Source organism: Labrus mixtus, chromosome 15, assembly GCF_963584025.1.
Source record: "Labrus mixtus chromosome 15, fLabMix1.1, whole genome shotgun sequence".
Classification (NCBI taxonomy): domain Eukaryota; kingdom Metazoa; phylum Chordata; class Actinopteri; order Labriformes; family Labridae; genus Labrus; species Labrus mixtus.
This window is the reverse complement of record NC_083626.1, coordinates 9,243,662-9,270,622: the sequence shown is the minus strand read 5'-3', so window position 1 is coordinate 9,270,622 and position 26,961 is coordinate 9,243,662. Positions and strand designations below refer to the sequence as shown.

Here is a 26,961-nt window from a genome sequence, read left to right as displayed (position 1 = left end):
TGTGATGTACTTCACAGCAAAATCAGCAGTTATTTGTTGCTTTCTTGAAGGCTTGACTTTCTGCCAGAGAACGCCGTTTTGGACGCCCCTCGGTTTGCCAGATATGAGAGCAGTTATCAGGTCAAACCAACAGGTGTTACAGCGATGGAAGCGGGCAAGAGAACTGGTTCAGATAGAAGTTATTGTACCCGACCTAAAAAGCCTCTGCATGTTTCTAATAAGCTCCACGAGCAGAAACGTGCTCAAACTAGGATCAATATTGGAGATGCTTTTGAAAAATGGAGAGAGGTTAGAACACAGAAAGGTTTACAGACCCATGCAGAGCTAAAGTGGTGAGCATTCTGTGGGCGGGCCTGGCGCGGAAACTTGGGTATGTAAATAAAATAAACAAAGCAAGAAAAAGTCACCAGAGTTCAGTCTCCATATTGACTATTTTAATAGAAAAAATAGAAAAACAAATAGCAGCAATACAAAATATACTTGGTTGTAACAAAAGAAAATTTAAAGACAGAGTCAGTAGCTTTTTTCCTGAAACTGTATTTTACGGTTCTGCTTTGTTCTGGTTGACTCGGAACGTTTCTGGGCGGAGCTGTTGTGTTTCCTCCAGCCAATGACAGCGCAGCCAGTGAGTTTAGGAGTGGATACAATTCAGTGATTGGACGCCATTCAAACCGGTGAATATGACGGAGGTGGACGTAGCAGCAAAGAAGAGAAATGCCAATCAGATAAAGCTCCTGCCCATAAGAGGTCCAAACCTTGTGTTGTCTTTTACCCGTGGACGTGGAGTTGATCTACTTCCTGTTGGACAGGCAGGTGACAAACACCGGCGGTTAGCTTGTGCTAGCGTGCGTTAGCTTGCAATGTGTAGGTGCAAGCAGTAAACGTACACACTACATCCTGCAGGGAGTGAGAGGTTCTGGGGGAGATGAGCCTAGGAGGAGGAGGGGCCCAGATTGAATGTTGTGTTTAAAAGAAACAGAAAAAGCTACTGACTCCACCTTTAAACTATTTAGAGTTATTGAACATTTAAAAATCTGTATAATAACGTACCGACATCTTAATATGTTAAAGCGAAATGTGATGGAAATGAACACTGTTTTACTCCAGCTGAGATCAGAAAAAACACATTTAACACTTCCTCTCTTGAACACACTGCATACAGGTAAAGGTAAGTCATTACCTTTGTGGTCTTCATGAGGTCTAACATGCAGGATTCTCTCTTTCCTACGATCATTTTATTCAATTCAGTCGAATCGTTGGAGTGATTCTTTTCGGCAGTTTTCTTATGAAATGTCCTGAAATGGTCCCAAGATATGCCGGGCTCGTACACGATACTGTCGGTGAGTTCATCCAAAAACAGGTGTGAGAGGGAGTGTTGATTACGTCCACCTTCACCTCCAAAGCAGCACACTCCGTCCTCTGGTTCTTTCCTTTTTTAGCAAATCCCTCGTACTTCTTTCCAGTCAGATAACAACTTACTGCTTCTTACTGACAAAACCCAGCTGTATTGGGACGTATCAACAGTGTCACTGGATCAAACGGTAGAAGACCCAGCAGGCAAACACGACCCAGTGACTGGCCCAGTTCAGCTCAGACCACCTCTGGATGGTGTGGACGGCTGCATAACCCTGCAAACGACAGATACACATGACGTGTGTCAATGTTCGGAGCATTGATCTCTTTTGGAAGACTGAAATAAAAGTGGATGTTTTAAATGGTTCAATAGTTTCCTGTAATGCAAAGAGAACCAGGCATGTATTTAAATCATGTTCACATTATGACAGACTTCATAAGAACCCAACGACTCCATTCAATCTGCAGAGTCCCTTTGCACCTTTAAAAGATAAAGACCCAGCTCTTTATGAAGTCTCAGCTCTTTTTGTGCTTCGTTCTAAGTAAAAGGAGTAGCAAACTTGAACGTTTTTTTCCTCAGTTCAGTTCAGACTTTTTGGAACAGACCGTTCAAAGATTATAAATCCCTGAACTCGTCTGACTGATGGAGGTCTGAAGGAAGAAGACCCTAAATAGACTCGTAGATACTACAGTGTTTAAGTCTGCGTGAGGACAAAGAAGTCCATCCAACACGTGCAGACAACAAACAGGGATGAGTCAGGGATGTAAAATGAGTGATGAACCTCAGAGCTACATGTTACACAGACTCCAGAGCATGTAATCTCTCAAACGAGGCGGGCACGTATCAAACATCACCTTAGTCCAGAGGAGACATCAGATTTATGTGACACTTATCTGACTGCTGCTCTAACTTCTCCTCTCTCAGAGCAACAAGTCAAGAGCCTTCAAGTACCTTAACCCCACCCCCCCTTCATGTTAAGTCTAAAAACTGAAGCCTCAGTGTCATGCACTATGCCTTGTTGACAATTCGGTGTATGCTGTATGAAAATGGGTCCTCGAGGTGGACTTACCTCTTCTACTTCTTGCTCATCAACTCCAGGGTCAAACATGGAGCCCAGGTAGGTGAGGTGGAAGACGACCAGGAGGCTGAAGACCAGGTTCAGTAGCATCACCCAGGAACCCTACAGACAAAACAAACAGTGAAACAGCTGCAAAAACATTCAAGAGTTCAAACTTTGTCGACCCTTTAACCAAGTTTGAGCTTTTTGATCCAAACAAAATGTGAAGTCAGCTCTGCTAGATATCTCGGTTCTTAGGTCAATCACACTCTTTGTAAGTTTGTAATGTATGTGCAGGTGGACGTTAACATCCTTCAGAATGCCTCTGTGTTTAGATGTCTCAAAAAGGTGTGCAGAGCGGCAGGTGTACCTTCTTGTGCTGATGGCTGCAGTCCGAGGCACAGGGTCGGGACAGGACACAGGCGCTGAAGATGGATGCAAGCTTCTGTCTCAGAACTGAGGATCAAGAACAGAAAAATAATTATTATTGTGCAGATTAAAAAGAAAGCTTTTAAACAAAAAAGATTGAATAGTTATTTTCATATGACTACTGACAACCTCAAGAGATTTCAGAAGTAAAATCCTCTTGATGTGGTCGTTCACACATGCACCTCACAGCCCTCCCACTTCTTCTGATTATATCCTGCTGTGTTCTCACATCAGCTCACTCTGACTTTTCTGCGGAATAAATATGAGGAGGCTGGAGGAGAAACTCCGGATAAAGTCGAGTGCAAAAATTCGGCCCTTGCGTTCACACATGCAGCTCCGCCTAGTGATTCAAATTGCACAGCTGTATAATCTGATTTACCAGCAAAAAAAATAATTCATACCGTGTTCAACATATGTGATGAAGCCCAACGAGAGCAGAACAGCTCCGAGGTGGAAACTCAGACCCTGAAGAAAACAAAGAGAAAAATTAAGATCCAGTAGAAAGACGTGCTCGTGTTCATGTTGACACATGTCGCCAACCAATGACAAACAACCTTCATCACTTGGTCCATGAAAAACTGGAACGAAAGGGACTTAAAAAACAACAACAACTGTCTTTAGGCCCCGTGTCCACCTAGCGCTTTTTTTTTTCTGACGCCAGCGTCTTTTTAAAGTAGTTTTCAATTAACAGAGAGCGTTTACAGAAGTAGGTGGCCGCCCAGAGAAAAAGCGCACTGTCCTTTTCTTTTTAAGCACTCTGCCTTTTTTGTGCAGCCGCTCCCAGCAGTCAAATTGAATTTTTTTTTTTAGATTTCCCGTAGTTTTGCCGTCTACTGATCAATCAAAAAAGACTGTTGTCATGGAGACAGGACGAACATGCAGCACTCAGCACACAAACACTTCATGCCAGTGCTTTTCTGCCTGGAAACAAAAGCCAGGTGGACACAGGACCTAACTTGATTACACTATGGGGCGCTGGTGGCGCGGTGGTTAGTGCGCGCGCCCCATGTGTGGGGGCTGTGGTCTTCCGGGCGGGCGGCCCGGGTTCGAGTCCAGCCTGTGGCTCTTTTCCCGCATGTCATTCCCCACTCTCTCTCTCTCTCCCTGATTTCTGGCTCTGTCCACTGTCCTATCTCTCCATTGAAGTCACAAAAAAGCCCCAAAATAAAGCTTTAAAATAACTTGATTGCATTATACTTTTTTAAATTAAAAAAAAATTTTTTTTAAATGGACTCCATCACTGTGAAAGATTCTGCATAAAAGGTGCGTTGTGTTACTAACGTGCAGTAAGGCGCTGGCCGTGTACGTCACCAGGATGGCAGGAAAAGTTCCCAGTTTCATGGCGTTTTTAAACACGTCTGGGGAACAAGCAAACATACGATTAAATACATCAGAATACACTTTTTTATAAATAAAATAATAACTTGTTCAGAAAAATTAAAACTGGTGTTTTTAAAGCATGGACCTCGTCAGCTACTGATTTATGTTGTTCATTATGGTGTTAGTGCTTCAGTGTTTAGTAACCACGGGGTGTTAAAACAAACAGAGGGGGAGTCCTGTCCTGGACTTACAGGTTTTCAGCCAGCGGGACATGGGGATGTTCCAGGACGTCACCACCAGCACCATGGAGCGAGGCATCTCTACACTGAGAGGCTTCACAACGCTCATATCCCTGAACAATAAAACACAGACTCTGTGTGAGCAAACACATTCCCAGACTGTCGAGTTTAACCGTTTTATTTTAGCTTGGGTTCGACACATGGACAGATACTCGTGTCTTTGTCCACTTTGCACATGCAGACAACTCAGATCTTTGCAGTTCAGACACAAACCCCGCTCTGATCGGTCAGGATCCAGTTGAGCTGTTAAGACATTTTTGGATCTGAGATGCATTCAGGTCTCATAGTGACTCAACAGACAATAAGGGTATCACTGAAAATCCTGGATCCTCATGTGGTTCAACTGAGTTGTGCTGAGAAATGCAAGCACCTCATAACTCGTAATTCTGAGATAATTATCACGGTCATTCAGAAAACAGAACAGATTTGGATTTTCTCATGTGAGTGCAACATGCTCCCGTGACTGTTTCCATTATAAGCATAAAAACATGTTTTCTAAACACTCTCTCACCTCAGAGCAGCAGAGCCCCCGATGAAACTCACCATTTGATGTTGTCTTTCTCTTCGGTGAAGCCGGCTCCAGCCAGCATGCTCGTGCCTTCGCTCAGGTGACCCACAAAGTAGTTACTGAAGTGGAAGGACACCGCATTCTCGTAAGCCTGCAGCCACCTGAGAGACACACCACACAAACACACACGTTAGCTTTTGTTTCACTTCCACTAAGATCCCTGGAGCTAATCAAACACAGCACATGGCCGTTAAAGAGACACACGATCACATTAAAAGGGAGCAGGGACATGATCCTACCGAACACCTGCTGTATTCATGTCGTCTTGGATGCAGTTGTGCTATGATTTGAATGAAAAAGGAGTCTTACTTCTGTGTGAATGTGTTTCCTTCGATGGGGATGAACAGAGTGAAGAGATAGGGGGAGATGCAGGTGGAGACCAGCAGACAGATCTGACTCTTCAGGAAGCTGAAAGAGCAACTCTGCATCCAGGACCAGCTCTGAGGAGGAGAAACAACATCATTACAAACTGAGAACGTCAAACAGGAAGGAGCGACATGCACGCAGAGGAAGCAGGAAACCGTTAATTAATCACCAGTTTTCTGCCGTCGGCGGCGTTCTTATAGCTGGAGAAGCTGATCCACGGGCCGAACACGACAGAGCCCACGAAGAGAACGTAGCCCAGAAACTCAGCGGGGGAGGGCAACGAGTTCACCGTCCCTCTGTCCAGGTCGAAGGCCAGAGAGATGGCCTTCATAGCCACCACCATCTGAGAGCCTGTCGCACACACACAGGTTCGTTCAACTGAGCCAGTAATAATAATAATAAATTAGATTTATATAGCGCTTTTCTAAATACTCAAAGACGCTTTGACAGGAAACAACAAAAAACAAAGCAAAAACTAAGAGAACAATACAACATAGAAGTAGTGTCGAGGGAAAAGGATGAGAGTCAGTGGTTGTAGACAGTGATGAAAAGATGAGTTTTTAGGGATTTCTTGTAGGAAGTGAATGTGGGGGAGTCTCTGATGTTTTTAGGGAGAGAGTTCCAGAGGGTGGGAGCTGCAATGGAGAAGGCCCTGTCTCCCCAAGACCAAAGGTTGGTTCAGTAAATAATATTTATTTTACAAAGATGTGATTTCAGTCGATCATTTTTGTGATGAATCATGCCGTGTATTGTTAAAGTTTCTCAGTTTATAAATCCAGCCTGAAGGTTGTAATGTGCTCTTCACATTATAGTGAGCAGAATATTTCCTGTGTTATCGTTTCACAGCTGGATAACATCTGTAATTTAACTCTGTGACAGCTCTAAATCAATCACACACGATGCTCTTTCTGTGTTTGTAGGAAAAAATGTCAAAATGAAACTTGTACCTCTGATTTTATGCCAGGTCACCACATCAATTAAATGCAACTCTCTGAAATAAAGAAAGACAATTACACATGACATCATCCTGCAGCAGAAACTAAAGGGTTTCACAAATTTCAATAGAAGTACTGCAGCAGTTCTGAAATGCCACTTTTTACGACAGAGTAATAGTGCCAAGTTAAAGAAAAAAAATAGAAATTTACGAGAATAAAGTTGTTAAATTCCGATATTAAATTCATAAACCAATTTAAATAAGCTATGGTAAAATTATTGTTCTGAAAGGTTGTATCAGAAGCCTGCATGAAAATGATGAAAGGGGATTTCTCAAAGTCATCTCTGCCACTAAAGAGACAATTTCCTCTGAGTCAGTGAGCCACCAGTCATTTGCCACCTCTAGTTTAAATGCAAGACGTAAACGACCTCATTAGGAATTCTGTTGTTTGTTAGTATGATTCTGTAGTGTTTGCTCACCCGATAAGGAGGAACACGAGGATAACAACGGAGAGGAAGACACCTTTGCTGCTGGAGTGTCGGCTGAGCAGCAGAACAAGGTAACAGAGCGCAGCGAGCAGCAGCACCCACAGCATGTGCAGCTCGAAGAACAGGAAGAGGGCGTACACCCCAAACAACGCTGACACCAGGTGCTTCACTGTGGAACCACTGACTGAGATACACAAGCAGGACAACACTTTGCATTACAGTTACATCTCATCAGAACTGTGTTCGTAAGTATCATTAAGATAAAACAACAAACAGACAAGAATCGTTCTGTGCAGCTCACCGAATCTGAAGCAGACCCTGCAGACGAGGCAGAGCAGCAGCAGCCCCCAGACCTGCTGCAGACCCTGCTGGACTGTACTGAGACCACAGCTCTCTGCTAGCTGCTGCCACAGAGCCAGCCTGCTGGACATGTCCATCCTGCAGCTGCACACACACAAAGGACCGATAATTACACTGTGATATATCACACACGATCATTAACTTGTGAAACAGGCAAAATAAATCACAATATTAGTTTGAAGATCGTAAGTTATCGTACACAAAAATAAACCATATCACTTTGAAACATTGACACATCAACACAACTCTCATGGCAACATTGGATTCCCATGCTGCTGTAATGGTCCGCTTAGTTAAGTTAAGAGGGGCCCCCAAAATGTATTAAATTATAATTTGTTATGTTACCAATTCAACATTTGGGATATGTAGAAAATAAGGAAAAGGAGAAAAAGTGGAAGATATTCCTGCACACAAAAAACTTTACTGAATCAAAATGTTTCCTTCAGATAAAAAATAAAACCTGGAGAAGACCTCAGGTCAAAACATTGTGATTCAATTAAGTTTTTGTGACACTGAGCAAGTGAGCAGGCACATCTTCTTTTTCTTACTTACTGCTGTTTAGAATTTGCCTCCACCTATGTGATGTGTGTACAAACAGCCTTTCTCAAAAGCACAAAAGCAAATTACAAAAAAAACAGGCAACAAAATGTTACAGCGAGAGAATGGAAATGTTTATTTTAAATGGCGTGAGTATTTAATTAAGATTTCCTTCCTCTTTGTTTCATTTTTCATTTTCTGTTTTCCAAGAGACTCTGAGATACTTTTACATTTTGTCTTTGAGCAACCAGTCATCCTCCCTTTTTCCAGTCAGTGCCCCAGATGGGCCAGCCCCGCTTAAAAATAAAGTCTGGACACGCCCCTGGATGATAAAGTTATGTGAAGTTTATACTTAATAAACGTGAAGTGTCTTCATTGTTCTGTAGACTCGATAGAAGGTGCCTTTTCATTAACCTGTGAAAATATGTTCTGCAAACAGTGTTTGGCTCCATGGGCGGTTCTAGGCAGGGGCCAATAGGGGCCAGTGCCCCTGTAACTCTGAGCTTGGTCCCCCCTGTGGCCACCCCTCGTAAAGGAAGAGCACCCTCATAACACATACACAGTATTTGACTTACAATCTAGTATTAAATACTGTTACTGAAACAAATATAAATCATGGTATTTTATGTTGTGGTATTTAATGATGTGTGCTGTTATTTGGTAAAATATATTTTTTTAAAGCGATCCTCTTTGTCTATTTTTCACCTGGGTTTAATGTTCCCCTCTGACAAAACAACTGGCCCCAGTTTGGCCCCCTCAGTAAAAGTGGTCTAGAACCGCCACTGTTTGGCTGTAAGTGTCTGTCGAGGAAATGTTTGTAGAAATAGTGTCTGCCACGTTTTGAATTGTCCTGCTCGCGCGTGCATCTCTTAGCAGGGATGCATTCCTCTGCGTAACACCACACCGACGTCTCAGTTGTTGCCACGGTAACAAACTTTGACTTAAGTTCTCTAACTTTGTTAACGCCGACAAATAAGTAACATTACGTTAACCTCCGAAACACAGACGTTTTCTAAAAACGTTAATGCTAATGTGACTGTTTCTCGGTGGTTGAAAATAATTTATCTCTAAAATAAATCACAGCAGCAGAAACAGACGTTACTAGTTCAACGTCTGGCGATGAGAATGACGGAGACTAACGACAGTCGATGTTTTTATAAAGCTACGAAGCTAATTTGAGGTGTGGACGAAGAGGAAAAAGTAAAAATGTTGATACCTGAGAAGTTAACAATAACGTAACACCTTTGGTTTGTCCGCTCCTACTCTTCTTTTACGGTTTGTTCCTCGTCGCTCTTCTTCTTCTTCGTTTTTTTTCCTCACTTGTGGTTTAGTGTTTGTTGGTGCTGGTGAACACGCGCCACCTGCTGGACAGAAATAATAACAGCAACAGAAAATAACAGATGATATTGAAATATTATTAAAAGCTTTAGTTTAGTTTATCTGTTTATTGTTTCGCGGACAGTCCCCTTTAGTTAACTATACAGTAAAATGAGCAGCTTTAGCCTTTGTGGCTATTTTCCAGCTTTGAGCCCCCGGCCCCAGGCAAACTAAAATGCATTAGTTAAAAATTAAAATACAATAAATTACATTACATTTATAATTACAGCAGGCCTAAGCAAAAGGAAGACAGAAATACAACATGTCGCACACAATTGGAGCCGTAAACTAAATATCATTCCTGCATGTTCTGTATAAATGAACGAATCATATATGAGTATTTTTTACTTTTATTTACATTTAATATCGTGCCATGTTATGTTAAGTACTTTAAACACTAAGTCTCTGAAACCTGACAGTATCAAGCGATCATTTGTATTTATATAAAAGTTATTAAACTTAAATACGTACATGTCGAACAGGCCGATCTGTATGCTCAAATGTAAACAATTGTACATCAGGTCACTTTGGTGCCTAAATATTCAAATTAACTTCAGATTGGCTTGTGAAAACTGCGTTTCTTAAAGGTGCACTATGTAGATTTGGGAGTGAAATTTGAAAGTTGGAGAAGTGAAACAGTTCTACGCTATATTTTCTGAACTAAATACACAAACTTCACTCATAGAAAAAATGGGTCCTTGAACAATGTTTGGAGCTGAAAAAGCTACCAGGAGAGTTACGGTTTCACTGTTGCGGGCCCCCCAACACAACTTCTCGTGTAACATTTTATCTTCAAACAGTGTGACAGGGACCACATATTCCTCTGAGGACAGTTTGTGTATAGAGTTATGAACATATACAACAGAATCTGTACACTTCTCCAACTTTCACATTTCTTTACCAAAACTCCATAGTGCATCTTTAAGTTGAGAAACCCATCATGCACAATATATATATATATATATATACATATATCACAGCAAACATGAACTCTGTATTAAACAGCTGCTAAATTACCATTATGGAAACATGATATAAACAACTCCAAAGATGTTACACGAGATGTTTCAGAAGTCGTTCAGCAGAGATGAGATGTGAAAATAATATTCTTTGTCTACATATTCCTACAACATAATTATAAAGTGATGTTTTTCAATATTTAAACAGAAGCCCCTTAATATCTGCCTATAAATAAATAATTAAAAAGTCCAATGATGACACTCTTCCCTTCCTCTTCACTATTTTTAGTCCTTTTTTTTAGTGTGGAAATCAGTCTCAGTTTCCTATTCGCTGATTCACATCACATGAAGGAAACTCTGCTCTCTGATTGGCTGATAGTGAAGGCATCGATGGACTGCACTGTGATTGGTCGGTGAGTTTGTTTTTGAGGTAAATTATGGCTTAAGATGACAAAGACTATACAGAACAACATTTTGGATGAATTATCTAACGTCTTCTCATTGTATTCTGTAATTATAATTCACTATTAGTATTTTTAGGCTACTGGTATTTGAAAATCTAATAGCAGCCGACTTGGCCAACAATAATCAGCTGGTTTTAAGTTACTGGGAGTTATTAGGAGCGTGTTTGGTGACATCCTCCTCCATCCCCGTCGTCCTCCAGCTGCTTTGTGGCTTTTTAAATATTGACATCGTTGTCCAGCCTCTCTGGCGTGGGGGTATCCAGCTACCCCGGCCGGCTGCAGCTCCTCCGCTGTCCTGCAGGAGGCGGTGCAGTGGGGCTTCTGTCCATGGTGCTGAAGGATTCGGCAGGCTCTGTCCGGGGTGCTGATCAGACTCCAGGGGGGTGTTGGGCTCTCACTCTTAAGCTGCTTGTCACACTCCTTCAGTCCACTTCTGAGCCGGTTCCGGTCGTGTGTGCGCTTCGGGTTGAAGCCGCTGCAGCAGAAGAAGAGAGGGGGTACAAAGTGAATCTTTTCAGCCCCGGAGATGTCGGATCGGAGGGGGAGGGGAGGGCAGTAGTCTGAGCGGAAGGTAAGGCTTTATGTCTCCGTGACAAAGAGCATGAAGCTGACTTATTTGTCGGTATTTTCTGGAGTTTGTTCTGCGGGCCTCTCGGTGGATTTATCACCGGGCAGGGCCGGGGGAGGGATGAAGCGGTTATGTCGGCTGTTGTTCCGCGGATGTCAGCAGGCTTTACGTCGTTTCTTCTTTTTCATCCGCGGAGAAAAAAAAAATCCAGCTAGGTGTGAATGAGCGAACAGTCAAGCTTTTAAACCGATTATTATTGCGTGTAGTTGTTTTCGGCTGCTCCAATGGCGGCCAAGTGTGCGTAAAGTCCTCTTTTTAACTATAATATTCAGAGTATAACCCCCTTTGGCCTTTGTGTGCTTGGTGTTTTGTCACTGTGCCAGTTTCTGAGAGGAGAAAGGCCTCGTCCTAGCAGGCAGCCCGGCCTACATCTCCGCTCTCTGTCACCACTAAACAACATTTTTTACGCTTTGTAGCCGTCTTAACGCTCTCATTTTTATTTCTGTTCATTCGCGTAAAACCTTTGCTTTGTGGAGTTTAGCACATTTGAACTCTCGCAAAGTCTACCCTGGCAGACATAAAGTCACTATGAACCGATACTTGTCCGCGGAATGATCCCCAAACTGTCATGAGCACCGCTGCCTGCTGTCAAACTGTCACGTACACATACCTTTGTATCTGCACAGCATAGAGGAATCTCCAAATGAAACAGCCTATTTTACCGGTTACATCTATTATAAATACCTTTATTTTATTGTAATTACATTTTAAATGGGCTGCGGTGAAATAAATATTAAACTTTTGAACAAAATATTGACATTTACGTTATTTGATTATATATTTAAAACAGGACTAGAGTCTTGGATTTCATGCAGTTTAAGCAAAGGCAGGTTTATGAATGATAAGGCCCAGATAATATCAAACATAAATCCTTTCAGAGTGTTTTACAGGACATATAAATAGATCTACATCAAATGAAGGACATAAAAACCTCAAGATGCAATACCACAATAGACACAAAAATCAAAGTAAGCTACGAAAACACAGGAAATAAAGCAAACCTACAATCTTTTAAAGAGGACATATTGTACCTATTTTCTATCTATTTTCAAACAGTCCCCTGTGGTCTAAATGAAACATCTGTGCTATGCTTTGGTCAAAATATAACATGAATCAAGCACCAGAGGAGGTTTGTGACCCTGTATAAACCAGCTCTCTCAGAATGCTCCGTTTTGGTGTGTGTGTCTCTTTAAATGTAATGACCCCCCCCCCCCCCCCCCCCCCCCCTTAGTTTTCCCCGTAGACATCACTCCTCTGTAGAGAGAATAAAAATGGCGGACCTGCGCAAAAGTTTTGTTCTAGGCTGGGGGTGGAGTCCATGGGTGGAGATACCAGGGGAGGGGAGGGGATCTTTTTTAACCAGAATCCCACTGTGACATCACAAGGAGAGCACAATTGAAACAGAGCATTTCCCTCTGTGTTGTAAGACTTATGCAGACCACAAACAAAGGACTGGATGGGTTTATTTCACATTTTGTGGGTCAGTAGTCACTCAGGTTACCCAAATATATGTTCAACAACACTGTAGAAGAGGATTTTTCATAATATGTCCCCTTTAATGAGCAGTCCAGGTGTTTTTGGATCAAATGGTTCTGGGGACTTTTTGAAGAGGAACTACCACCATGGCACCTACTTAAAGCAGGAGCTAAAAACGTACCTCTTAACCGGGTTCTAGGAACTAAAATAGTTCTTGCGGTGCAAAATCAGTTAAAAAAGGGGGGATGGTTCCAACAGTTCCTAGAACTATGAAAAAGTTCCTGCGGCCCGAAAACACCAACTGTCAGTATCCAATTAATTGCATCTTTATCATACAGGTTTTAAGTACGATTGATTGAAAATATTCAGTAGTATTTTTCCTGGGATAGTGAAGGGATGACCCTCCCTAGTTGGCTAGTACATACTACCTAAATATCGTCTTACATGTGTTTATGGGGGGGTAGTAGCTCAGTCTGAGTGGACTTGGGTTGGGACACCTGTTCAAGTCCTGTTGCGGACCAAATCTGGAAACTTGGTCTGGTAGCTGGAGAGGTGCCAGTTCACTTCCTGAGCACGGCAGAGGCACCGGAGGTTAGGGGAAAGATCTGGGACATGAAAGTCATAATTTCAGCATTTACATCTAACTCTGCCTGCCTTGTAAACACAGATCTGTAAAATCAATACATTTGCCCTCAAAACATTCACAATACATTTTAACTTTTTCTGTTGATTTCTTCCAGAAAATGAGTTAAAAAGGTCGAACACTCAGCCACCGGTGGACCAGGGGAGAGCCAATCAACTGAGAGGACGAGCCACAGCATCAAAGTACCTACCTACCTACCTACCTACCTACCTACCTACTTACCTACCTCCCTCCCTACCTCCCTCCCTCCCTACCTATCTATCTCTCTCTATCTATCTTATGAATCATGTTTTTCTGTTTCCTCAGATGAGCCAAGAAACAACAGAGACACGAACAAGAACCCGCTCTAAGGCCATCCGAGGTCAGTACACACACACACACACACACACACACACACACACACACACACACACACACACACACACACACACCAGGCTTGACGTAAAGTGACACTGATGTGACCTTTCATGTTGTGTATTTATGGAATGTACTCAGGGGCAGCACTGAGCTGTTTTCCTGATCTGACCCTGAATTACACATCATGACGTCATGCAAAGTGATTCAACCAGGACCACAGTGTTTTTGAATAAAACCTGGCAAAGGTTCACGCAGAATCTCCTCGGATTTTCTGGGGGATTTTGTCTGTTTTCCCTTCAGCATGCTACATGAAATCATGCTGACAGGATACCATACCATCCCTGTGAAATCATTTAAAAAACTAAACAGAGAGGACAGAGTTGAAAAGTATCAACATAAAGTCTAAGCCTTCCCAAAAACACATCTTCATAAGTGTGAAATTAATAAATATTAATCTCCACAAAAATGAAAGTCATTATATAGCCATGAGCAGCTGTCCTTTCATCATTATTACCTTTATTAATGAAATGGACAATGAAGCCAATGTAGAAGCTCATAAATCCTGCAGTTCCTCGAGTGTCCACTTGTGGCTGTAATAGCTCAGGAAGTCACATACACACCCATTCTAAAAAGCCTGTTTTTACAGCAGAGATTAACATGTTTACAGCCTGGTTCAAAAAAACAAATAGGTCTGATTAGCTAATGTCTCGATCGGCACACACTGTACGGGGGGGGGGGGTGAATGTTTTGATGACTCATCAGTTTTGATTTGATGAAGGATAAGAGTTATTCACAATAAGGCGTGTAGCTGACCTGATTGACAGGTGGGCGCCGTGTAACGGTTTGTCAGGAGGTTTAAAACCCGCTCCAGCTCTCAGCCTGTTGTTAGGTTGACTGAAAGTTAGACTGAGACAGCATTTCAATCACGGAGACCACCATTGATGGGACTCCAGCGCCCCCTGCAGGAACAGACGCCCTTCAAACATTAATATTTAAAGTCTATGATCACATCGCAGCGCATCCTGTTGTATTGCTCCATCGTTTGGTATCTTATTCCTGCATCTGATGTTTCTCCTTCCTCTCTTAACGTCTTCAGAACTTGCAGGACAAGACATGAAGCCGGAGTTAAGGTGAGTGATTCTAACATTTCATAAACGACCAATAAAAATACATGAAGTATATCTGTGTGTATGAATCATGTGTTTTGTTTTTCTTGTTGTGTGTCAGCAGCAGCTGCCCCACCCCTGGATGTGACGGCAAAGGCCACGTCAGCGGACGATACTCTCGACACAGAAGGTAAAATGTGAACACATTCATACAGCAGCTAACCAGTTATTATAAAACATATAGCTTACACAACCTGCATGCTTCTTGATCTATTAAAGCACAGTCATGCAAATGGAAGGCAGTGTGATTGTGTGATTTTACAGCTTATGTTTTAATTTTCTGCAGCACACACTGTTGATTTCAGTGGACTCTTCAGTTATGTGATCGCATGTTTTGGAGTTAGCATGTTAATAAACACACCCGTCCTGCTCTCCTCAGTGCACTGGGATGCCCGATTGTGAAGAAAAGGAAGCTGGAGGAGGCGGAGGCTGAGGAGAACCAGTCCGCCCCCAAGAGGAGGAACCAGCCAACCAAACAGGCAGCCGACGAGGGACTCAATGCCGACAGTGACACGGCGGAGGAGGAGGAGGAACAAAAAGAGGAGGAGGAGGAGGACGATGAAGGAGACCTGAAAGAGAAGAAGAAAAATAAAACAAAAGGCAGGCCAGAGTCCACAAAAAGTGAGTCAACCCAAAAAGGTCTTCACTTTCTGTCAGATACAATAAGATGCACTAAAGATATCTTCAGATAGGGGGTGGCAATATATCACCTTTCTGATAGGTGTGATACATATATTCATATTTTAATTGAAAAAAATAGGCTCAAGAGGTGCCGGATGGCCTAGCGGTTATGACGAGCGCCTAGTGTACAGAGGCTGTAGTCCTCATCGCTGCCGCCTTCGGTTTGAATCTGACCTCGGCTGCATGTCATGCCACATTTTCTCCTCCCAATGTTTCCTGACATTCTTCAGCCGTCCTATCCAATAAAGGCAAAGATTGTCCTAAAATAGAACCCTGCCACCTAGTGTTTAAAACGGGTACTGCAGTCGAAATTCAAAACATTTGAGAGAGCCGTCTCCTCCTCCTCAGAGTCGATGCTCACACGGGTTTTCATGTCCCAGACAATATAATAAAGTCTAGTCTTCTTGGTTTCCCACTAGATTGTTTGTCTGTAAACGTGCAAGCTGCCCTGAGGCGCTTTAAATCTGCTGCTAGGACTTGCTCACAGCAGCATCGCAGCACAGTGAACAGTGATAATAACTTTCACCTGTGCTTTTACATCCACAGCAGACTCCCCACTGGTGATGCCCGAGGAGCCAGAACAAACAACAACAACAACAGAAGTTTGTCTCCCGGCAGAAGACGTGAAAAATGAAAGTGTCGCCTCAGAAACCGAGACTCTAACAGAGAACGAAACTGAAAGTGAGAAAATCAGCGAGGAAGAGAAGCCGGAGATCCTCAGTGAAGATCAGCAGCAGGAAGAAACAGAGACAAACGAGGCCGAGGAGGAGGAGGAGGAAGAAGTGATAGTTCAGCAGGTGGCAGAAGAACAACCATCAGAGCGAGCAGCAGAAGAAGCTGATGTTACTGAGCTTAAAGAGACAGAAGAGGAGGAAGAGGTAGCAGAAGAAGAAGAGGATGAAGAAGAAGAAAAGGTAGAGGAAGAGCAGCAAGAGAATTTTGTAGAAGAAAGACAGATGATGAGCCAGGAAAACTCTGATCACCAGTACTCCAGCGGAGATTACAACTATCAGGCCAAAGAATCTATAGCGGAGCAGAGTCAGAGGGTGGAACAGGATGATGAAGAAGAAGAGGACGAGGAGGAGGAAGAAGAGGAGGAAGAAGAGGAGAGGGAGGTCCACCAAGAAGTCAACACTCTTTACACTTTCAGTCCACACACTCAGGGATCTGAAGCCGAGGATTTAATAAGAGCAGTGAAGATCTGCACCCCCATGACCGAGGAAGAGGAGGACGACGAAGAGCAGGAGGAGGAGGAGAGAGAGGAGGATGAGAGGCAGGGGAAGGAAGATGGGGAGGTGCTAGTGGAGGACGAAGAGGAGGAGGACCAAGCGTCCAGCAAAGGCTCCCCAACGACCGTGGTCATAGAAGTGCGCTCCGAGGAGGACGACGAAGAGGACGAGGAGGAGGAGGAGGAGGAGGAAGAAGAGGAGGAGGAGGAGGAGGAGGAGGATCGTGTCTCAGAGGGCTCGGGGATCACAGACGACTCGGAGAATTGGGATATGACTCGGGGGAACCTGGGGCTGCTGGAGCAGGCCATCGCCCTGAAGGCGGAGGAGGTGAAGGGAGGTCAGGAGTCGCAGAGCTCGCCGGAGTATCATCCGTACAGCTCCTCCAGCAAGAGCTCCGAGCCCGCCTCTGCAGCCCGCCGGCCCTCACACTACAGCAAAGGTACACTTGTAGTTTTGAAGGGATTTAAAGCTTCTTCCAGACCATTGTTGTCCTCCAATAAGATCTAGTAACCTTTGAAGTTCAAATTATTGTAATGATGATGTGTGAAGAGATCTCCTTCTTTATGCTGAGAGTCCTCAACCAATCCTGGGTGTTCAAAGCTGCGAGTGGGCCCTAAACGTCTACTAGGAACCTAAATCAAGTCCCACATTATATAAAAAAAATATTTAATCGATAACAATCACAACAGTAAACAAGATTTTGTCTTCCCTTGGCTCTTGCACCACTTACTCATTCCTTGTTTTTTGTCTGTCTTCTCTGCTTCTCCCATTCAGAAAAGAAGGAAGTGAAGTGTCCGACCCCGGGTTGTGATGGGACGGGTCATGTGACCGGTCTGTACCCTCACCATCGTAGTCTGTCCGGATGTCCTCACAAAGACAGAATCCCTCCAGAGAGTGAGTACACATGACCTTTTTATACCACCATAAACCCCACAAGAGAAGACAAGTCTTCAACGTCTGACGTGTATTTTGTCTTTTTTCAGTTTGTATTCAGGTATTCAACACCGCGGGAGCTTTGAAACGAAGGCCTAGTGACATTTTGTTATTATTGCTACCAGCACATTAATGACCCTAGAACTACCACTGCTGCTTTCCTGTTTACAGAATTAACTACTAATACTAATACTTTTATAACCGCTCTAGCTTCCTCCACTTCTCTGCGTTTCCACCGAGAGTCTAACCACAACTGAATGAATGATTTCTTGCTGCTGATGTGAAACCACCACTACTGCCTTTTTCTTCTTCTCTTGTGTCTTTTATCACTGCAGCAAACTAAACAGAGTTTTGTGTCTGTTGTGTGTCTGCAGTTCTGGCCATGCACGAGAACATCCTGAAGTGTCCGACCCCCGGCTGCACGGGCCAAGGCCATGTGAACAGCAACCGCAACACTCACCGCAGGTTAATGAAACACAAGGACACACACACACACACACACACACACACACACACACACACAGTATGAACGTCTATGGGCACAAAAACACACATTTATATGTGACACGTTTGACTTTGGAGGCTAATGTAGATTTCGCAAGCCACATCCTTCAGGGCTGATTTCTCATAGTCCACTGCACAGCTCCTACATTGCACCTTTTGTACATTTTGTGTTTTTTATTTTTATATTTTATATTTAATTTTTTACATTTTTAAATTCTATTTTATATATTATAATAGATTCTTATACTGTATTATTTAAGTTGTTGCTAGTTCTGCTTTATTTCCTTGTTAATTGTTTAGCAGCAATACGCCAAGTCAAATTCCTTGTATGTGTAAATGTACTTGGCAATAAACCCTGATGCTGGTATGTACAATACAAAGTGGATGCCATGAATACAGGTTCCTAGCTGTGGCAAATTTTTCCCGATCCCTTAAAGTCTTGGTCTTGTCTCAGACTCGGAGCACTCTGGTCTTGGGGATGTCATGGTCTCGGTTAGTTTGGTCTTGACTACAACACTAGAAAACAGAAAGCTAAGAAGAGACATGGCTGACACTGATTGGCGTTTTCAGAATCCTTTACCCCTTAAGGTAAAAAAACAAAAACACAGATAACAAACATAGCTGACAGGAAGCTTGCAAACGTCCTGAGACGAGGACAGTAACATTTCACTAGCAAGGACCACGCCACAACACTATTAGTTTGAACATTTAATTTGAATTGTAAGATATATTTACAGATGTATGTGTATGAGAGGGGTGGAGGTGTGAGATGGCCGTCTTCTTTCAGACTGGTCTGGGAGGTTGATCAGGCGAGCGAGAGACTCAGAGTGGGGGGTTCCGTCTCGGGTATGGATCCACCCGAACTGATTACGGCCCCAGACTGTGAGAGGGAAGGGATGAGGAAGGAGGGAAGGGATGAGGAAGGATGGAAGGGATGAGGAAGGAGGGTTAATGGATGAGAAGGAGGGAAGGGAGGGTGGGTAGAAGGATCTGAGACAAACGGGGTGTGGTGAGGTGACCAGGTGTTAAGTAGGGTAATTGGAGGTGTGGTTTTAGGCGTGGTCCTGCTAATAAAACTTTGGACATAAAGAATACCTACAGAGCCACACCACTTTTCATTTAATGGGTCTGATACTGACATCAAGGTGACAATCAAAGCATCAAAATAAATATTTAATTTGAATAAAGTTATGTATAGATCAGGGTGACAGCCTATCGATTGAAATGTAAACCTTTGTCTTTTGTCCCCTCAGTCTGTCCGGCTGCCCCATCGCTGCAGCAGTGAAGCTGAACAAAGGCCAGGACAAGCAGGTTCATTTACAGGCTCCATCCAGCGAACCCTCTTCCAACTCTGACAGAGTGCTCAGGTCAGACATCTGCCCTGCATGCTGGTTTTTGTTTTTTTAGTTCATGCAAACACCATGTGTCACTTGCGGGGAAGTAATAAACATTGGCTTGACTTTTCCTGCAGGCCCATGTGTTTTGTGAAACAGCTGGAGATCCCTCAGTATGGCAGCTTCAGGCCAAACACAGTGACCACCACGCCCCGCGCCAACCTGGCCAAGGAGCTGGAGAAATACTCCAAGGTGTCTTTTGACTATGCAAGCTTCGACGTCCAGGTGTTTGGAAAGCGCATGCTCATTCCAAAGACACCCAGCAGCACTGAAACATCACCTAAAGCCTTCAAATGTGAGAACAAAACACACTTCATAAACATTTATACCGCACTTTATGGGCTGTGTGATGTTAAGAAGGTTCAGGCTGCACAGTTTTCTGCTCTCATATTTTATTTTCAGCGAATTGATTCTCCCTTTCCCACACAGCTAAACCATTCCCTAAGGCCCCCTCCCCGAGCCACAGCGTGTCAGGAGGTTTCCCTAAGAGCGCCTCGTCGTCCTCCAGTGGTTACGACTACAGCCAGGACGCAGAGGCGGCTCACATGGCGGCAACAGCCATCCTCAACCTGTCCACACGCTGCTGGGAGAGACCCGAGACCCTCAGCACCAAGCCCAGGGAACCCTGCCCCAAGGTATGCCCCCTCTTCAGTCACACTTACTGGATTTATTTGGACCAGGTTTTCCTCTAACTTTATTTTTTTTTAAACCCTGCAGGAGTCGGACATTGAAGTGGACGAGAATGGCACCTTGGACCTCAGCATGAAGAAGACAAAGAGGGAGGGAATGCCGCTCCCAGAGCCCTCATCGTCCTCGTCTTCATCCTCTCAACTCATCCCAGCCTCCTTGTCTCAGGGCCACGCTCAGCCAGAGTGGGAGGGGCCACTGGACTTCACCAAATCCAGTGGGGTCAAAGAGGAAGACCACGAAGAGGTACTGACATGCTCACTAAAAAAAACAGAGTGGAACACTGTGTCACTCACCTGTTGTTAGCTGATTATCATGTATCTGTACGCGTCTTCAGGTGGAGTGTGCGGCTCCCTCTTATACTTCATCTGACTGTGAGGAGGAGGACCCGGAGAACCTGGAGGACAGGACGTACCCCGGTGAGGTCACCACCAGCAGCTTCAAGGTCAAGTTTCCACCCAAAGACAGCAAAAAGGACATTCTCATGTAAGTCAACCTGACCTCCTTACTAACTTTGTGTTCACAGTTCACACTGAAATATTGTCTCAGTTAGCTGAAGCCAGATGTGCTCAAAGGATCTGAAAACATTTAAAGTTCAGACAGAACGAGCATCAATCACCACAGAGGACTTTGATAGGCTGGGACATTTATCAAACAGTCAAAAAACAACACCAGACTTGAGTTCTGGTTGATGTGACACTCCAGTCTCCCCTTTGTGATGTGTAAATAGTGTTGAGTTCTGATTTGTGTTTTTGTGGTTCATCAGTGTCAGCTAACTCTTAAAGGCTGACCTGTGAGTATGTGTCTTTTCTTAGATGTCCCACTCCAGGCTGTGACGGCAGTGGACACATCACCGGCAACTACGCATCACATCGAAGGTAAGTTCGCTCTTCACATTGATGGTCCAATTCAACAAACAGGTGAATTGTTGAAGCTGAAGTTTGATTTTATTGGATTTCTGCCTCTTACATTGATAAATCCTGTAAAGAAAAGAAAAGTAACTCATTGATGTGCTGTGTATTTTTTACGGTTCAATAATTTGGTGTGAAAACAATGAATGAAAGAGGGTGATATTTATCTAAATTTGATTCCAGTCTGTTGAAATGTGGCATGAATTAGATCAGAACTCAGAGTCAGAGTCCTGCCCCTTACTAGTGAATTTTACTTACTCGGATCTTGGATCAAAAAAAAGGTAAATTTCTCCGTTCAAACGAGCCACAAGGAGGCAAAATGTGCAGCTGTGTTAAGTACAATATGTTGGAAGTTGAAAAGCCGGTTGATAAGAGCACATATATTATTTTTTTTAAGAGCCTATAGCCTCTGTCCATACATTACCTATCCAGAGGTTGGCATGCACATAAATACTGCTTGTATTTTACATACTAGTTAAATTATTATTTCTTGCACATGATTCATGCCCCAGATACTGCCTCCATGTGAAGCTGTTTAGCTCAAACAACAGACTGTTTTTCAGGTCTGAAATAATGAAGCCATCATTTAAGTGCCATAAACCTGCTTTTTTTTGTAACCGCCAGCAGGGGGCGATTTCGTTGTTTTCAAGTAAAGTCAAAGTCCGTGATCTTCTAATTTAGATGAAGAAGTTTCACCTTCTACATTCACACATTCTCTGTTTATTTTCCACTGCCCACCTTTTCCACTACTATAGAGATACATTAAGTTTAACCCCTGTCCTCCGTGTGTGTGTTCTGTCCTGGCTCTGCAGTCCAGGTTCAGGTTCTGGCTCTTTCCTTCACTCATGCTCAGACATCCTGTTCTCAGTCTGGTTTTCTGACGTTCTCTCTCTGACCTATCTTCCAGTCTGTCAGGCTGTCCTCTTGCTGATAAATCACTTCGGACCCTCATGGCTGCCCACACAGCTGAACTAAAGTATGTCTGCTTTCTCCTGTCTCTCACCTCCAACATGTTCACTGAGCACTCAGTCTGCAGCTACAGCTCTGTCCCTGCTCTCCTTTTAACTCTAATATCTAACAAATCAACTATAATTAAGTCCAATATTTAAACAAATTCCAAACAAAAACTATGAACTCTGATTATGTAGTGAGGACAAGTTGGTTTCTGCCTGTTGTCTGCAGTCGATGTAAGTCTGTGGAGTGAAAGAGCATCTGTGTGTCTCTGTGTGTGTTTCAGGTGTCCGACTCCAGGTTGCGATGGTTCAGGCCACATCACAGGAAACTACGCCTCACATAGAAGGTAGGAGGAGCCTTTCCCCTGATGTCCCTGCCTGTTGTTCCATCAATTATTCTGTACTGACTTTGATTGGTCCTCTTTTTTAAGTCTGTCTGGATGCCCTCGAGCCAAGAAAAGTGGAATCAAAGTGACCCCCACCAAGGACGACAAGGAGGACTCAGAACTGCTCAGGTAAGCAACTGAAGCCTCCCACTATGTAATGTGTTTTCTTCAAAACAGTGCTACAAGACAAAATGTTATAGTACACACAGTCAAGTAAAGTAAGGTTAACATCAGATAAAGCCAAGGCATAAGAGACTTAGAAGTCATGAAAAAAGCAGAGGACCAAGAATTGAACCCTGGGGAATGCCATACCAAAGCAAAGTTTTTCGTTTCTCAATCATTGAAGATGACTAAAATTCATAAGGTTTAGGGAGTATTTGGTTAAGCCCTTGACCTTTTCATTGGTATTCAAGTATTTAAGTCTCTTTCAGGTCAGTTGTTGTAGAGTTTACCGAACACAAACGTCTATCAAGATATTTTATTGTGAGACATTATGCTTTGGGACAAAATATCTACAGTTTCTTGACTATTACTTTTTGTCTTCAGGTGTCCAGTTCCTGGCTGTGACAGTCTGGGCCACATCAGTGGGAAGTATGCCACCCACCGCAGTGCCTACGGCTGTCCGCTTGCGGCACGCCGGCAGAAGGAAGGTCTTCTTAATGGCACGCCGTTCTCCTGGAAGGCCTTCAAGACTGAGGGCCCGACCTGCCCGACGCCAGGATGTGACGGCTCTGGACATGCAAACGGAAGCTTCCTTACACATCGCAGGTATCCTTAATATCCGAGAGCAGTAACATAGATTTAAAGGGTGTTTCATGGAGATGAATTTGCTAGCTAAACCCCATGAACCTTGATTCTGACCAGCTGCCCCTCTCAGTCTCTCAGGTTGTCCCAGAGCTTCAGCCAACAAGAAGAGGACCAAGTTCCCAGGAGACGAGTACATCACTGCAAAGTTTAGAGCCAGTGATGGTAAGAGAACAACTTTGGTCCCAACATTTTAAGCAATGCCTCTTAAATAGCTTAAATAGTGCTTCTTCCAGGTTAGAAGTGAGTTACGGCATAAAGGACTGCAAGTGAGTTTGGTGTCTTGAGATCCCACAGCTTAATGGTTCAGCATTAGCAGCCGTGCAGGTGTTAAATGGGAAAGATTGTTTAAGGAACTGGACCGGAGGAAAAACTTTTATTAACTTCTCAATCTACGTTCAAACCATCAATTATGACCAAGAGCTAGGTAGAACGAGAAAACATGAGATGCAGATGCACAGTGGAAATGCTGAGAATACAGCCACTGCTCTTTTGATTTAAAGGAGGCAGCTAAGGCACCTGGATAAGATCCTTCCAGTCACTTTCTGGTTTTCAAGGCAGGTTAGACTGGCAAAAGACGCTTGAGTCAAGACAGCAAGTTTTAGGGAGGAAGTATCTTAACTTGCCAGATACACCTCAGGACGCCCCCCCGGGATGAGTTTGAAAATGTTGCCTTTGAATGGAAAATCTGGACTACCTTGCTTAGCCCTTTTCTACCTGGCCATGGTTTCCAGTTCAGCAAAATAAAGTGGATGGATGGATGGATGGATGCCTGGATAAAGGGAATGATGGATGGATGAATAAATGCAGGATCAATGTTCAGAAGAACAAATGAATAGATGGATAGATAAGGAATGGATGTTTAAAGGATGGATGGATGAACAAATGGATGGACGATAGAATATGGTGGATGGATGGACAGATAGATGTTTGATGGACAGATGGGGAAGGATGTACATGCATGTATGTATGGAGGACTGAATGGATGGATGGATGGATGGATGTTTGATGGATGGATGGATGGGTTGATTGATGGATGTTTGATGGATGGATGGACGTTTGATGGATGGATGGGTTGATTGATGGATGTTTGATGGATGGATGGATGGGTTGATTGATGGATGTTTGATGGATGGATGGATGGGTTGATTGATGGATGTTTGATGGATGGATGGGTTGATTGATGGATGAATGTTTGTATCAATGGATGGATGCGTGCATTGAAAAAATCAACAGCCTTCATAGGTTGAATCCACATTGGTCTTGATGTTGTTTGCTAATTGGTGTCGTTGTTCTTACTCAGTTCTGGACAACGACGAGGACATCAAGCAGCTCAACAAGGAGATCAACGATCTGAGCGAGTCCAATTCAGAGATGGAAGCCGATATGATGAACCTGCACACTCAGGTGAGCTCAGCTGCACTGCTTCTGGTAATACAGTAAAGATAAATCTTTGTATGTTTAAGACTACACCCAGGAGCCACTGCTGGTTTGAAAAGGACCAGAAAAAATGAAGAGAAGCATTTATATAAGACTTCTGTGTGTCTATCTCCTTCAGATCTCTTCAATGGAGATGAACCTGATGAACATGGAGGAGGAGAATAAACAAATCGAGGACAGAAACGAGGCCTTGTTCCTGGAGCTATCCGGCCTGAGTCAGGCGCTGATCCGCAGCCTGACCAACATCCGCCTGCCTACAATGGTAAATATAAACAACTAGCATGAACTCCCTCCTGCCTCCTACTATCTTAGCAACCACAACTCTGACTTATCTCAACTTCTTAGAATGCAAATATAACACATAATAATGTAACCTTAGTAATAAAATAGTACAATTTTCTACAATGGCGCCGATTCTCATTTTCTGACGTCTGTTTCCAGCAGGAGCCGATGTCCGAGCAGAACTTCGACAGCTACGTTGACACCCTGACCCACATGTTTACCAATAAAGACTGCTACCAGAACCCTGAGAACCGGGCTCTGCTCGAGTCCATCAACCAGGCGGTGAAGGGCATCGAGGTTTGACAGAGAGGAAGAGGAGAACGACGGGGGGGGGGGGGGCATCACAGTGACAACTCCAATCTTTCTTTCCAAACCCTTTAGATACTGTATGTAATTAATTCTTCTCATTTGGAACTTTGTCATCTGTTCTTTGCATTTGTTTGCTGTTTGCATGTTGCTTTTTATGACGGTATGTGTGAAGACATGAGGGTGTGGGTGTAAAGCGTGTGGTGGTACACCGGAATCAAACTGTTACTGTAAGCGAAGGGGCGTCCCGAGGTCGAAAAACAGAACAAAATCAGGAGTGCAGTATACGGCCTTAGCTGAGCAGATCCTCTTAGTTAGTGAACATTTCCCATCTCCACTCGATAATGTTGATAGTATTCTATATGAGCATAGTGATGTTGCACCTCCAGGACTAGTTTGTAGATTCATTCTTACTATTGCTGTGTAACTATTTAAGTCCTTTGCAAAATGTTGGTTTAATAACTTATTCATTCATGTCTGCTGTATTTATTTTCTTCTTTGGCCTATTTATTATTCATTATCTATTTATTAATCTTCTGTTTGATTTTAAATCACTACCTGAGAAGATTTTAAAACCAAGAGGCAGGAAATCATTTCCTCTGCGTTGTTGGACAAAGAGGAAATATTTTAAGATATCAACTATGAATTGTTTTATATATCTTATTATTTATTTAAAAATACTGGGATCTTTTTAAGTGCAAATATTTTGTAACTGAAAGTTTTTTAATAATTTTCTAAAGAGTTTTGTTTGTTTTTTTCGGTGCTTCTGTTTATATGATTTTTCCTTTTTATTTTCACAAACTATTTTCAGTACATTGCAATACACTGGGAATAACGAGCTGCACATATATTTGGTATTTATTTGGTGATGAAGAACAAAGTGATGGTGAATATTTATTTTGTATTGTCTATGTGTTAACGATGGCTGTGTACGAATTAGTCTTTACGTTGCTCTTGAAATAAAGGTTAACCCGCAGAACATTTGGACTCCACTTGTGGTTATTTTAGGTTTTGCTTTTTAGGTTTCAGTTTTAAGTAAATTTCTTACAAGCTTTTGAATTTTTAAGCACAGGGTTGCTGCACACAAGGTCACATATTCTCCTCCTCTTCAACCAGTGTAAATAAGTCTCAGAGCTTTTTTATGCATTTTGTTCATGGGTGCCATTAGGGGCAATGTGGTAGGGCAGTTAGTATCAGTGTGGTTTTGTCACTTCCTGGAGCTTGCATGGACGGAGCCTGGGTCTGTTGAAGGTGGCAATACTGTTTGGTCTTTGATGGTCATGTGGTAAAGTAGGTAATATATAGAAGTCCTGCGAGTGGGTATGGTGGGCAGTGAGAACTAGCATGGAGGGAGAAGGCTCTTTGACGCCAGAGCTCACTGTCCAGCATTCCCAAGGTGTTGTGAGACTAAGTGGGCGAAACACCAGCGAAGGGAGGTTGCCACTTGACAAACCCGGTAGTTTCCTGGTGCTTGGTTCCCATTAGACTAGTCTAAATGGTTAGCTTGTGGGGGTGGAGCCTTGGTCTGTTGAAGATGGCAATGCTGTTTTGGTTGTGGTGGCAACTAAGGGCTATAAGGTAGGTTATTTTACATATAAGGTCATTATTGGGAAGACGTATATCTTAACTGAGCACTTGTCCTTTCATTTCAGATTTTAAGACTAAAGGA

The 26,961-nt window shown here is 43.3% G+C and overlaps 2 protein-coding genes across 4 annotated transcripts; one reads left to right on the top strand and one right to left on the bottom strand.

Moving 5' to 3' along the window:
- Positions 1–412: 412 nt before the first annotated feature.
- On the bottom strand, positions 413–9,043 carry LOC132989184 (protein-serine O-palmitoleoyltransferase porcupine-like). Of its 2 annotated transcripts, none has more exons than XM_061056610.1 (13): positions 8,929–9,043; positions 7,117–7,259; positions 6,807–6,999; positions 6,341–6,384; positions 5,563–5,744; positions 5,337–5,467; positions 5,003–5,128; positions 4,412–4,512; positions 4,122–4,198; positions 3,242–3,305; positions 2,782–2,867; positions 2,424–2,534; positions 413–1,628 (listed from the first exon to the last, which is right to left on the bottom strand). In XM_061056610.1, the coding sequence occupies exons 2-13, from the start codon at positions 7,250–7,252 to the stop codon at positions 1,527–1,529; spliced, it is 1,353 nt and encodes a 450-aa protein (XP_060912593.1). In that variant the 5' UTR covers positions 7,253–7,259; positions 8,929–9,043; the 3' UTR covers positions 413–1,526. The 2 variants fall into 2 exon arrangements, with proteins under 2 accessions (XP_060912593.1, XP_060912594.1); XM_061056611.1 differs by having other exon boundaries at positions 8,955–8,975.
- Positions 9,044–10,803: 1,760 nt separating this feature from the next.
- Positions 10,804–26,273, top strand: myt1a (myelin transcription factor 1a). Of its 2 annotated transcripts, XM_061057252.1 has the most exons (23): positions 10,804–11,083; positions 13,357–13,441; positions 13,566–13,620; positions 14,713–14,746; positions 14,844–14,912; positions 15,162–15,403; positions 16,010–17,131; positions 17,467–17,586; positions 18,000–18,090; positions 19,383–19,496; positions 19,601–19,818; positions 19,953–20,158; positions 20,241–20,456; positions 20,548–20,696; positions 21,026–21,088; positions 22,029–22,097; positions 22,359–22,421; positions 22,506–22,589; positions 23,007–23,228; positions 23,338–23,429; positions 24,568–24,671; positions 24,823–24,966; positions 25,146–26,273. In XM_061057252.1, exons 3-23 carry the CDS (start codon positions 13,566–13,568, stop codon positions 25,287–25,289), a joined length of 3,621 nt encoding a protein of 1,206 aa, XP_060913235.1. In that variant the 5' UTR covers positions 10,804–11,083; positions 13,357–13,441; the 3' UTR covers positions 25,290–26,273. The 2 variants fall into 2 exon arrangements, with proteins under 2 accessions (XP_060913235.1, XP_060913236.1); XM_061057253.1 differs by lacking the exon at positions 22,029–22,097.
- Positions 26,274–26,961: the final 688 nt, after the last annotated feature.